The 12545-nt window shown below is 42.8% G+C and overlaps 1 protein-coding gene across 1 annotated transcript; it reads right to left on the minus strand.

Moving 5' to 3' along the window:
- Positions 1–1653: 1653 nt before the first annotated feature.
- LOC121569019 (cdc42 effector protein 1) lies at positions 1654–11673 on the minus strand. The gene is made up of 3 exons (XM_041879601.2): positions 11430–11673; positions 4373–7126; positions 1654–3326 (listed from the first exon to the last, which is right to left on the minus strand). Exons 2-3 carry the CDS (start codon positions 4824–4826, stop codon positions 2683–2685), a joined length of 1098 nt encoding a protein of 365 aa, XP_041735535.1. The 5' UTR covers positions 4827–7126; positions 11430–11673; the 3' UTR covers positions 1654–2682.
- Between the last annotated feature and the right edge of the window lie 872 nt (positions 11674–12545).

The following is a 12545-nucleotide window of genomic DNA, read 5'->3' on the forward strand; positions in this document are numbered from 1 at the left end:
AGACACATACCTGGTTAGACTGTTTCAAGTTATTTGGAAGAGTGAGTGACTATAACTGTGTACTGTTTTGTCAGAGTGAATGTACAAACGTTCGCACGTGCGAACACACACAATAGACACCCACATTAAAGCACGCCTCCGAGACCCACATCTTGTTACATTTCCTAATGAGGACCATTGAAACTGAGGCTAAATCAGTATGTTCAGCGTCCCTTTAAATAAAATTAATTTAGGTTGTTTCTCAATGTTTTCAATCAGAGGTAGGGGAGAGTGGGGTATGTTGAGCCATTTTTTACATTCAGCATCACTATGTCAAGGGAAATACAGTTTTCTTTCCAACAAAAATATCTACATATATGTCAGGATGTTGTGTATCCCTGGAAATAATCATAATTAATGTAAACATAACAGTTTTGAAAACATAGCTTATTCTAAAAAAGTGGTCTCTTTGCACAATTTACCCCGGGTATGGGTTAAATTGAGCATAGGACAATGACTGTATATATGAATGGACAAAGCCATTGATCACGTGACACCATTCATTCCTATAGACAGCTTAGCTGACAAAGTCACAAATTAGATGCAGCACAGTGATAACACATTCTGCTGTTCTATAAACAAAATATCAGACATTGTTTTCCCATTGGAACTTTGTTGTGCTTTTAAATAGTTGGAAGCGCAGTGATAACCCATTTAGGTGACAACTAAATAAAAAAATCTGACATTGTTTTTAGATGGTTGAAAGCATAGTGATAACACATTGGGAATTCAACAAACTTTTGGCTGTCTTTTTGAGTGGGTGATTATAGGTTGTAATTACATTTTACACATTTAGCAGACACTCTTATCCAGAGCCACTTAGAGGCGCAATTAGGGTTAAGTGTCTTGCTCAAGGGCACATTGACAGATTTTTCATCTAGTCGGCTCGGGGATTCGGACCTGCAACCTTTCGGTTACTGGCCCAATGCTCTGAACTGCTAGGCTACCCTGTCGTCCCCCTCTCATTGATCAACATCAAACCTCTCATTGATCAACATCAAACCTCTCATTGATCAACATCTAAGCCAAATATTACCCAATTGTCCACATTGAAATTATGTGATGTGCCTAGTAGGATGCTTGTCTCTTTGTCTCTGTTTAAATTATAATTTTCCAGATTTATTTGTGAGTCAATTCCTGACACTCTCTGCCTTGCTGTTCCTAACATGAAGTTCCTCAGTTCCTCACATGTTCTTCTCCTGACAATTGACATGTACTCTCAGACGACGGGTCCAGTGTGTCTTCAGTCTTTGTCTCCATTTCCTTATTTTCTCCAGTCTCCATATTAATATAACTTCCTGGTTGAAAATCACTGTTGCTTGTTTCTGTATATTTTCTTTATCCACTCAATGTGTCAAAAAGGACAGAACCATGCTTATTAAAAAACTGTATTTATTGTTAACAATATGATTGCTATGACAGCTACTGGTAAATAGATCATATTATAAAATCGTATTTTACTCCGTATACATACTGAATTCATATGTGACATCACATACAAGTCTGTACTGGTCATTTTAAGTAGAGTGCCATGCATCTTATGAACATAGCTAATATTCAACTTAATTTGATTACCTTCATGTATGACAATGCATTTGTTTCCTTGTTATTTAAAAAAAGGTATACTCACATGTATGAACATAACACTGAGAACAAACATACTTGGAAAAAGTACTTGACAATAACTATCACTGAAAGGCAGCTATAGGTTTAAACGATTATAGGGCTGTGTATCCCAAATGAGTTTTATACATTTTACAGGGCACACCCTTCATTTCACCCTTAGCATGCAGTGCAATCTCAGATATTATTCCAGATATTAGTGAGAAAAGCTTTATTCCTTTCACACTTTTCTCAGGAATTAATAATTTATGAAACTGGCTTTGTATTAGGCCTAACTGATAATAAAAACTGCGACCTTTGAACACAGATTATTTTGTCACTGAAGATATGTCAATTTAGGTCAGGTGGATAGAAACAAAATCAAACCAAACGTAATGTATTGTCCCTTTAGTATCCACATACTGTTATAAATTGTTTTGCAGACAGTCATGTTTTATTTCCCTTTTTAATCCTTTTCACAGAAGTAGTGTGCCATTAGGCTGGAAATCCTACCCTTTGTCTTCTAAAAATAAAACATATTATGTTCCTTACATCCATGTAGCATGTCTGTGAATGACCACTATGAGTGGTTTTGACAGACACAGCCTTGGCTCATGATCACTGTGCCCTTCCTTCTGGTCTTTGTACGCCTTGTGACTGTTGCACTGCAGCTGCTATAGCACAGAGTTGCGTGATTTCCATGGAATCTGCTTAGTATAAGGTATATTTATTATGAAGATATAATGAAACCTGTCATGTTTTTAAGGTTGTTTTTTAAATATACCCTGTCCAATGTTGCTGTCAGCTCATGTCTGATAAACTCTACACAAGCTTCTCTAAAGCTGAACAAGAGTATTGATCCAGTTGTTAGATGGTAGATAAGAAAGCTCTTATCGTTATGAGGAGGAGCTTTCCAATTCAAATTAGTAATGTAAAAGGTTTATAGAAAAACATGGATCCCTCTGAAGGTCTTGAGTGCAAGGATTCAGAACCAAGTTCACCCACTCTTCTCCTCACAATGATAGACATATGGTAAATGTTTCAGACTTTGATCTCCTCTTCCTCAGGGAAGGCGTAAGGGACTTTAGACTGGCTGCGGGGTGAGGAGGAGGAGGAGGCAGAATTGCTGCGATGACTCCTGGAGAAGGAGCCTCCCCCGTAGTGACGCGCCAGCACGTCAGCTGCCCTCTGGAACCTCTCAGCTTCCATAGCTGGTTCTACCTGTGTAGGAGACCTCATAGATGCGTCTGGCATCTTAAGAGACCTCTCATCCTCCTCCTCTCCCTCTGCCCACTCTGAGCTGCAAGAGCGCCCCCTGTTGTTCACATTCACTTTGAGCGGCGTGCTTGACATGGAAGGGTTTGATGAGCTTAACATGGGGCTCTGCACAGCCAGCTCAAACACAGAGCTCTGCTCCTCCTCTTCCTCCTCTTCCCCCAACTCCCAGCTGTGATTGGGCATTGTGAGGCAACTGGGGCTGTCAATCATGCCCAGAACCTCGCTCATGAGGGAGGGGCCAAGGTCCACTGTGAACGAGGTGAAGGAGTCGGAGCGTGTCAGCGCGAAGCCGTCGTTGTCTGGGAACGAGCCGCAGCGAAAGTCCTGAGCGAAGAGTCCGGTGCCGTCCTGCAGCTGTTTATCAAGGCGGGAGTGGCGGGGTAGTGTGACGAAACCAGACTGCAGACCTGCAGACAGGAAGGAGACAGACATATTAAAATGTTTTTTACAAATGGAGAACAGTTCATGCCTTGAAAAAAGCCATTGTCTATTCTATTAATGCATCTACAATATAATATCCAATTACTTTCATTAGACAGAGAAAACAACTTTCATTGAAGTGCATTGAAAATAATGTCAGTGAGCCTTGCAGTTTGCCTCATTGGCCAGAGGGTGACAGTATAAAACAAGCAAGATGTTTAGTCGTTTCAGAGCACCAGCCCAACCCACACACATTCCATGGTGCATGACTCCACTGGTTCTGAATGCTCCCTAGAAGAGGAGGGGGGGGGCTTGGTTTTATATCTAGTGGACAGTTGTTAGCCGCTATTGAAAGAGAAGGAGGACCCAGAAAGAGATATAAAGAGGATAACAGAGTGGGAAAGAGAAAGGAACTTCAAGTCAAAAAAGTGATGAAGTGGAGAGTAGAAAAGGAATGAGAGGAAAATGGGACAGGAGGAAAGAAAGAAGAGCTAAAGGAATGACCAGAATATACAAATGAACATGTGTACATCACAGTAAGGGGTGGTACAGTGTGAGTTAACCTGTTGATCCCCTAGGTCTTCTAGCTCTCTGTGCCCTCTGTTGGTGCTCTTTATTTGGGTAAATTCCATCTGAGTTGGGTAACTATTCCTGTGGCTGGGGGGAATTCCAGACATCCCACATACTGTTCTAAAAACCCCTACCCCTGAACACACACACACACACAGTTTCACTGTACCAGCAGTGATTTAAGAGGGAGATGATGAGTGTTGGGTTTATGCGTTGCAGTCAAGCAGCACACAAACACAAAAGATGACAGGAAATGCCCTCTTGGTATCTTTCTCTCCTCAGCTGTGTTTGTTTGTGTTTATAGGCGTAATTGTGCGCAGGTGTTACCAAGGATATTCCAGATGACTCCGAAAAAAATAGTTTGTTTGTTGACTGTTTGTAGGGTTGAGAAGAGGAAATGTCAACCTGTGTGTGTGTGTGCAATATGTGCTTTTTCCCATTCCAGATGTAGCAGTGTTCTTACCGTAGCTGTAGAGGGAGGTATCTGGGGAGCTCACTGAGCTGGGGAACAGCACCCTCTGGTAGCCGTTGGGCATGTCAATGTTCAGCTGGGGCAGTGAGATGGCGTTCTTGATGATGGGCGAGACAGGAGGCGGTGGGGGTGAAAGGTCACGGGAACAAGTCCTGGCGCGGGGCACAGGGGACCTGCGTACATGCCTCAGGGTGCGGGAGAAGAAGCGGGTGGTCTTCGAGCTGCTGGTGGGTGAATCGGGGCTCATTGGTTCCCCTTTGCCCCCGTGGTTGCTAAGGAAGGAGGTGTCTCCGAACACATCGCCGCCGCGGCCCACATGCATGGTGTGGCGAAAATCCGGGAGTGGCGGGCTGATCATGTCCACGGAGAGTTCGCTCTTAAAGCGCCTCTTCCCCTGAGAGCCCGACACCAGGCCTTTAATCCCGGGCAGTTTTCCCAGACTCATGGTAGCAGAAATGAAAAATCCAATAAGAAATCAGTAAACTTTTCCAATGTAAAATGAGTGTAAAAAGACACTTAAAAAACGATCTGGATCCTTAAAAAAAAGAAGAACTCAAATAACTGGTTGGTGTATGTACTGAGAATGTGTGTAGAATACATTCTCCACACGGCAGCAAGTGCCAGCTATTCATCGAGCGTGAGCCTGCAGTTTTAGGACATCCCACTGAAGTTTTCAGTTGAATGTTGGTTATCTATGGAGTCAGTCAACATTGAAAGCTTTCTCTCTCAGGGCCAATTCTGTGCTTTAGAATGACTCCAGCCTCAAAGAAATCCTGTCCTCCGTCCCAGCTGCTTTCAGTCATGAGGAATAAAAAGAGGAGGAATGACACATCCCAGTGTTTCTGGTATAACCACAGCCTATGTGCCTATGTGGTCTGAGAGCTTGGGATCCACTGGGCTTTTTTCAGATGGTGGGTTTGTGAATGTCAGTTCAGAAAATATATCCAGTTGCAGCTCCAAATATATACTCACAGTGAAAGATAACTCATCCAGTATTTGTGCAGTGAAAGAGTGAGAGAATACCAAGAGATGCTCATATTTTGTCCGTCAGACAAAATACATTTAACTTGATTATATCTTTGTGGATTGGAGTAGTGCCTGACTGTTATTTTGAACTTGTGTTTCTGCTTGTGAACACTAACAATATAACTATCATGCTCTCTCTGTTGGCAAGCTCATACCTGTGAACGTTTCTAGAGCTAAATCAATCTTAGACGTGCACAACAATTTCTATAATTATGTCATTTAAATGCACATTTCCCTTCAACAACCAAAATATAACAGTCCTTAAACTTCCCTCTCAAAGTTAATCTATGAGGCTTTATAAAAAACGATTCTTGTTCTTCCCTTTTAAGATCAGTCCAAACTGAAGTCTAGACCTACCTCCTTTAAAATGAGCACCAATGTCTTCTGTCAAGGCTGGACAGCCAGCAGTGTTACCTAGTTACCCCTTTCCATAAAAACCATCCAAGGTCTTGTTAACAAACAGTTAATGAACATCCCACCCGTCTAGACACTAATCACCTTGCCAGAGGTTTACGAGATCCTTGTAAAACGAGAATAAATATTTAGATTTTCTGTAAACCTAGTTTAAATTCCCTCTCGACTTGGCACAGTACAATAGATATGAGTTAGGCTGTGTTATACATCTGAAAGTGGTTATGTTTAAGATGCTTGGACCTGTGTGCTCTGTACAATAAACTTGTTGGAGATTATAAATAACTTGTTAAGGAACTGTAATGGGATTATGTCAGCTTTAAAACACCCTTTATTACCACTTCACTCTCACCCAGTGCGTTGTCTTTTCACCACTCCAGGCTCCAACACCAAGAAAACACCAAGACAACAACCCTCACCAACCAGGTCACTTTAGCTATGGCTTAATGAGGAGTGACTCAATAGGCTGACACCTTTGCTTGTCAGCTAATAATCTCCTCTAATGCACCTACACACATGAACACACTGCACTCAAATACCAAAACACACACTTGATAATTAATCACTTAACTGACAACTCAGATCCTTCCAGTTACCGATGGAGGTTTCTAGGCTGCCGCAAGTCTCCTCAATCAAGTCCTTCTTCCCTTCAGATACAGTAAGTGTTTCCAGAAATTACTTTGTAATCCTGCTATGAAATCAACCTCACCTTATACACCCCTGTAATCAACAACAAAAATATATCCAACCTGTCACTCACTAGCCACTCAGTCATTTTAGTATTCCCTCATAGAAGTTTGATCTTGAATGTACCGTCCACAGGGGTGGTCAGCTTTCAGTCCCTCTGAGACCCAGCAGGAAGAGCAGGGGGTCCGTTCACACATGTCGTCTTCACTAAAGAGCTTTATCTGCGTGTGGCACCACACAGTCCATGTGACATCCTGTCACTTCGCTCCCCTCTCACAGGGCCTGTTGTCCTCTTTTATCCTTTGTTGTCGAGTTCAGCAAATTTACCACAGGCCCAGGACACCAGGCATTTAGGGGCAATGAAACACCATACAAAAGGGATACCGCTTTTAAAAAAAGGCAACACACTAAAGTGCTGTAATCCGTGCGGTTGTTTTGTCTGCGTCTTGGACGAAAAGGAGGTCCTCTGGGATTGGCCGTGTCCTGGATTAGTTTCTAATCCCTCCCTCCCTCTCCTCTCTCGTTCTCTGCCTCCCTCAATCCAGATAGTGTTTTGAGATACAGGTAGGTGGCTCCTCTCTCTGTCTTCATTCAGACCACGTCAGGGCTGCCTGGAGAAGACTTCACAGAGCGTTACAGAGTTAGAGAAAAGGCAACTATTAATAGGACTCACATAAATGGGGTCACATAAATGTGTCCGGTTGCTAAACATCTAGATTGACTTATTTTGGGAATGCTTATTTTCACCCAGTTTTGGCTCACAAGTCACTTACAACGGCCAACAGGTCATAAAATGTATTTATTTGGTATGTGAGCTATTTTCCACAATAAGAGAGCATCACAACACATTTTAGAGAGCCTTGTATGTCATTGCCAGCCTCCAAATGCAATATATCAATTTCAACAAGACGAGTTCTCACAGAGGTCTTTACAGCAGGGTTCCCCAACTGGCGGTCCACGGCCAGGTGATTCTATTTGGCCCCCCATGTTTTCTGAAGCAAAAAAACTAAACTAAAAGTATTTTATTTTTTATTGTTGGACATAAAAGACTGTAAAAACACCAGCAAATCAGCTCCAAGTGACTTTGATTTAGGAAATCTGTTCGAAAGTATTCCCACGCACAATAGAGAGATATGTGATTTAATAAAAATGTAATGTGATTATGTTTTTGTCAAACATTATATCTGTTTGGGCTTTTTGCGGTCAATTTGCAGTCTACAAATTATTTGTAATTATGTTCCGGCCCCCTGACCATCTGCTCAAGAAAAAATCGGTCCGCGGCTGAATCTAGTTGATGATCCCTGCTTTATAGGATCTTAATTGTTTAATTGTCAGGTTTGTCTCAAACCCTCTTAACTAAACTGACACCCTAGGCAGAATGCAGAATGCCATAATTCTGTATTCTAGAGTTACAGTGTACCTCTAATTTTACACCACTAACTGTTTTTAAGGCACTTCAGGACTGTGTATGTACAAGGTAGCCATGTTTGTGTTTTCCTGGTCATATGCCTACTCTAGTCAGCCATGTTCTTCCTGCATGCTGAGGAAGTGAACACCTAGCTAAGCCTCATGTGGCTTTGGCTGACTGCTCAACAGCATCTCTGAGGATAAGTGTCACGGCCTGTCAGTGTGATGTGGTGTCTCATTTGGAGTACAGGGGTTAGAGTAGAGGCACCTGTAGCTGCTGCTACTCGGGCTTAGGATAGTGAGGGAAGGAAAGGGGGAAGGAGGACTGAGGATTTTTGTTGTCGGCGCCTGTACTGATCCGTCTTCTCATTAACGATTAGCTGTAATTCAATTAAGACGCTGATTAGTCGTGTGCGACGTTAGCGTGCGAGTGGCAGGGAGGAGGGACGGTAGCTGCTGGCTGGTTGCCTGTTGTGTCAACACCAATCTGTTATAAGGGATGGCTGTCCCTGGCTAGTTGCCACTCCTATCATTCACTGTGGGTGTCTCTATCTGCAAGCTCCCTTAATCTCACACTAAATGGCTCTCTCCTTCCCCTACCCTGAGATTTTACACTGTCCCATCTCTCCCTCTCCTTTTCAGTATTTCCACAACTTTCTGTGAGCTTTTAGATGCCTCTATGCTCATAAACCCTATACTGCAGATTAGGAATCCACTGCAGGCTCTTTATACAGTACATGGACTGATTAATGACGCACAGGGAGACGCATGGCTCTGCTAAACATGATATTTATTATTTAATTGTACCTGCGCACATCCGTAAACAAGACGAGTGTTGCCGCGAGGCTGGCGAGGGCAGCCTGCCTGATTGCATCTAAACTGTGGAGGGGGAGAGGGAGGGAAGATCTGAAACTGTAATGGAAGCAGTGTGTGAGGGAAAGACAGCCGGACGCGCTTCATTATGGCCGTCAAAGAAAGGACCCAAAGCTCTGAATTTAAACACATTCAATCTCCCTTTCTTTTCAATTTTTTCATTCTTCGTCTCCCTTTACTCTTTTTTCTTTCTCGTCACTCTTTCCTTGCCTCTCTCTCTCTTTCTTTCTTTCTTTTCTTCTTTCCCCTCCCTGCGTCCTCCTGCTCGCCCAGTAAATGGGTTTAAGGCTTCAGAGGAACAGCTGTTACCACAAAACCCCAAAATTGCAGAACTGAGCTCTGCACTGGGATGGTTCTGCCACGGTGGGTCAGCTCTGAGGCTGTTTCCACTGGAGAGTCCTGGTCCCTTTAGAGCAGGATTCCCCAACTTGTGGCCCGCGGGCGCGGTTGGTTATATCCCCCCCCCCCCCAAGATGTATGAAAATAAAAAAGTAATTGTTGGACATAAAAAGGAGGAAATCAGCTCCAAGTCATTTTAATTTTGGAAATCTGTTTCCAGGTATTCCCACGCATTATAGAGGGACATGTGATCATATACAAACGTAAGCAATGTTTGAAATGATTGTGTTTTAGTCAAACAATGTACATCTGCTCAAGAAAAAATCGTCCCACAGCAGAATCTAGTTGATGATCCATGCTTTAGAGCATTGCACCACCAGGCTGTGGGTTAAGACGCGACGTGGCTATAGAAGGTCTGCCAGGTCCCCTAGTGGTGTGGTGAGTGTGTGTGTGTGTGTGTGTGCATAGTACTCCCTCCCCATAATTCCCTTGATGCAATACATTGCAACATTTCAACACTGCATTTGCCTAATGCTCAAATCAATCTCCAAAGATGTTAATTTCCCAACACTCTGTCTCGTCATTTACCAGTATCTTCTTGACCATACTTACTGTATGTTAACACAACAGAGAGGCAATAAGTCAGAACAACAGTGGAGTGTAAATACATCCCTATTCCATTTCAATAACATGTTAGACCACCAGACCAGAGAGTGTAAGGAAGTGTTTGCTCTCTAAACTTCCACATAGCAAACATCAATAGAGGCCATTTACAGAAATATCATCATAAATGTCTCAATAAGGGAACCTCTTATGATGAATGTTTTGCTGCTGCTCTCAGATCAGTTATTAGCAGAGTGATTGTGTGAGGTAAGCCTTACTATTCACTGGCCTGTGATGCTGGCGGGATCTCAGTACAGTTGTGCCATCACACACCAGCAGTAGCCAATTTATTTCACTGTTTAGAAGTATTGGGTTTCTTGGAATCCAATTGAAAGCCGCAGAGGTTTTAAGACACCTGTTTGTGAAATAATTAACCCCTTTAGAATTAATATGAGAGAGCATTGATTTAGTATTACATATTCAAAGCATTACAGGACAATGAATTAGGCTTTTGGTTACTCTTGTTCTATCTACACATCATGTTGAATACTGGCAGTGGGCAGTAATTTCCTGATGTAGGGGTACACACATTCAGAGGAAATAATCAATGTTGAACTCTGACCTCATCTTGTAAATTAACCCTGATTTACAGTTTCTTAAACATGTACATGTAGCCAAGATGAGTGGTCTGGTTTTAGGTTGTTTCTACAGTATGCACCAGGTGATGTTGAGAATGTAAGTATGTAAGGGGCCAGAAATGGGGATAGAGAAAGAAAATATCAAAACACAAACACAACTATACTCTCCCGCTGAGATTGGATTTCCAGACCCTTGTTGGTGACACACACGCGCACGAGCGTGCACACACACACTCACAATAAAACATAAATGCATAAGAGATGATGCCTCCCGAGCGGCGTAGTGCCAATAGAGATCCTGGTTCGAATCCAGCCTCTGTCGTAGCCGGCCGCGACAGGGAGACCCATGGGGCCGCGCACAATTGTGTCGTCCAGGGTAGGGGAGGGAATGGCCGGCAGGGATGTAGCTCAGTTGGTAGAGCATGGCGTTTGCAACGCCCGGGTTGTGGGTTCATTTCCCACGGGGGGCCAGTATGAAAATAATTATAAAAAATAATGTATGGACTAACAGTAAGTCGCTCTGGATAAGAGCGTCTGCTAAATGACTAAAATGTAATGATGGACAGACTAATTAGCCTACCTTCCTGTAGCCTACTTGAAATTATAATCACTGAAACACAGTAACAATGTGAATTTCTAATTATATTTTGGTAACAGGACTGAGAACATTCACTAAGTGGCGGTTGCTGAATATGCAGACGCGTGTGTCACCTTGTGCACTGGTCCCTCTGTCCCCAGCTATGCGCCACTGTCAGCTCTCTTTCTACGTACAATTATGCGCTCCAGGCGCACAACGGATCCCAACTCCTGTCTAGAATATCCGACAGTCTACCTCGTCTCGATGTAGAAAATGACTACACAACGTTACAGATTTGATAAGAAATAAAAGTGACTGATCAACGTGACTTATACCAGTACATTGCCACCAGCATCAGCAGCTAAATTGAAAACAAATTGTTTCAATTTGTCTTTACTTTACTGTTTATTTATGCATTAGCCTACAATAATAATGAATCGGCAGTTCGGATAAAGATATGTGAATAAGGTAATCGATGTAAACTTACCATAAAGTCCGCAGAAAGTTCGCTATCGCTCCATAAGCTATGAAGGGAAAAGGCACAGAGAAAATGGTATTCTCAATGTGTGCCACCTTTGTCTTCTTTGATATGTTTCGATGTATTAAAATGTTTACAGTAATGTCCATATAATGTGCTGTGCAGGGGTGTTGTGCTGCTGCTTAGAAAATGTTTCGCGGGAAGGTGGGAAGGAGATATAGGGGTGAGCAGCAGGAACGTGAGCGAGAAAACAGTTGTCAAATCAGGATTTGAATGACGCCTTCAACAAATGTTCATGGTAAGAAACAAATGGGGAGGGGACTTGTAACATTTATGCACAGTAATCGCTGTACTGTTGCAGCAGCAAACGCTTGTAAGATACATCCATTAATTTTCTTTTCTTTTCTCATTTACAAGTACTATGTGGTTGTTAATCAACTCCAGCTTTAGGTTCAGTTGAAACGTTCTCTTTATGTTAGTTCCTGAAGTTAGGATATTTTTTAGGCCAATACAAAAACTTGCCAGTAATTATTTGCCACTAATGTACTGTACACTCTTGAAAAAAGGTGCTATCTAGAACCTAAAATAGTTATTTGACTGTCCCCATATGAGAATCCTTTGAAGAACCCTTTTGGGTTCCATGTAGGACCCTTTCCACAGAGGTTTCTACATGGAACCCAAAAGGGTTCTACATGGAAACAAAAAGGGTTCTTCCTGGAACCAAAAAGGGTTCTCCTATGGGGACAGCCGAAGAACCCTTTTGGAACCCTTTTTTCCATAGATTGTAGGTCTTGAAGTCTACATAGCATTGCCATCCATTCCAGCCATCAAGAGCTTAGAACAGGGAGTTAGATGGAGGGGGTTAGGGGGGTAGGTGGGGGGTTGCCCTGCTGGACACTCCAAAAGGATACAGCCTCGGCAGGAATGCCCAAGAATCGACAAAGACTTGATGTGCCAGCAAATAGTTTCCAAATTCCAAAGTGGTTAGTGATTGGGCTAATCTTGTAAAACTCCTTGACCCCCGGTGACCTGGGCTGTTGGCTGTTTCTCAAACCATCAGACAATCAGCAGGAAGTCAGGCAGCTCTGGAGTGTCTGGGGGGTCAGCGTGCTGCAGCTCATGTCT

Source organism: Coregonus clupeaformis, chromosome 7 (genome assembly GCF_020615455.1).
Source record: "Coregonus clupeaformis isolate EN_2021a chromosome 7, ASM2061545v1, whole genome shotgun sequence".
NCBI lineage: Eukaryota > Metazoa > Chordata > Actinopteri > Salmoniformes > Salmonidae > Coregonus > Coregonus clupeaformis.

Excerpts from the sequence above, each read along its gene's own strand:
- LOC121569019 (XM_041879601.2), bottom strand. The coding sequence starts at position 4,826 with ATGAGTCTGGGAAAACTGCCCGGGATTAAAGGCCTGGTGTCGGGCTCT. Across the intron at positions 3,327-4,372 it reads TACCTCCCTCTACAGCTACG|GTCTGCAGTCTGGTTTCGTC; the intron begins GTAAGAACACTG and ends TCCTGTCTGCAG.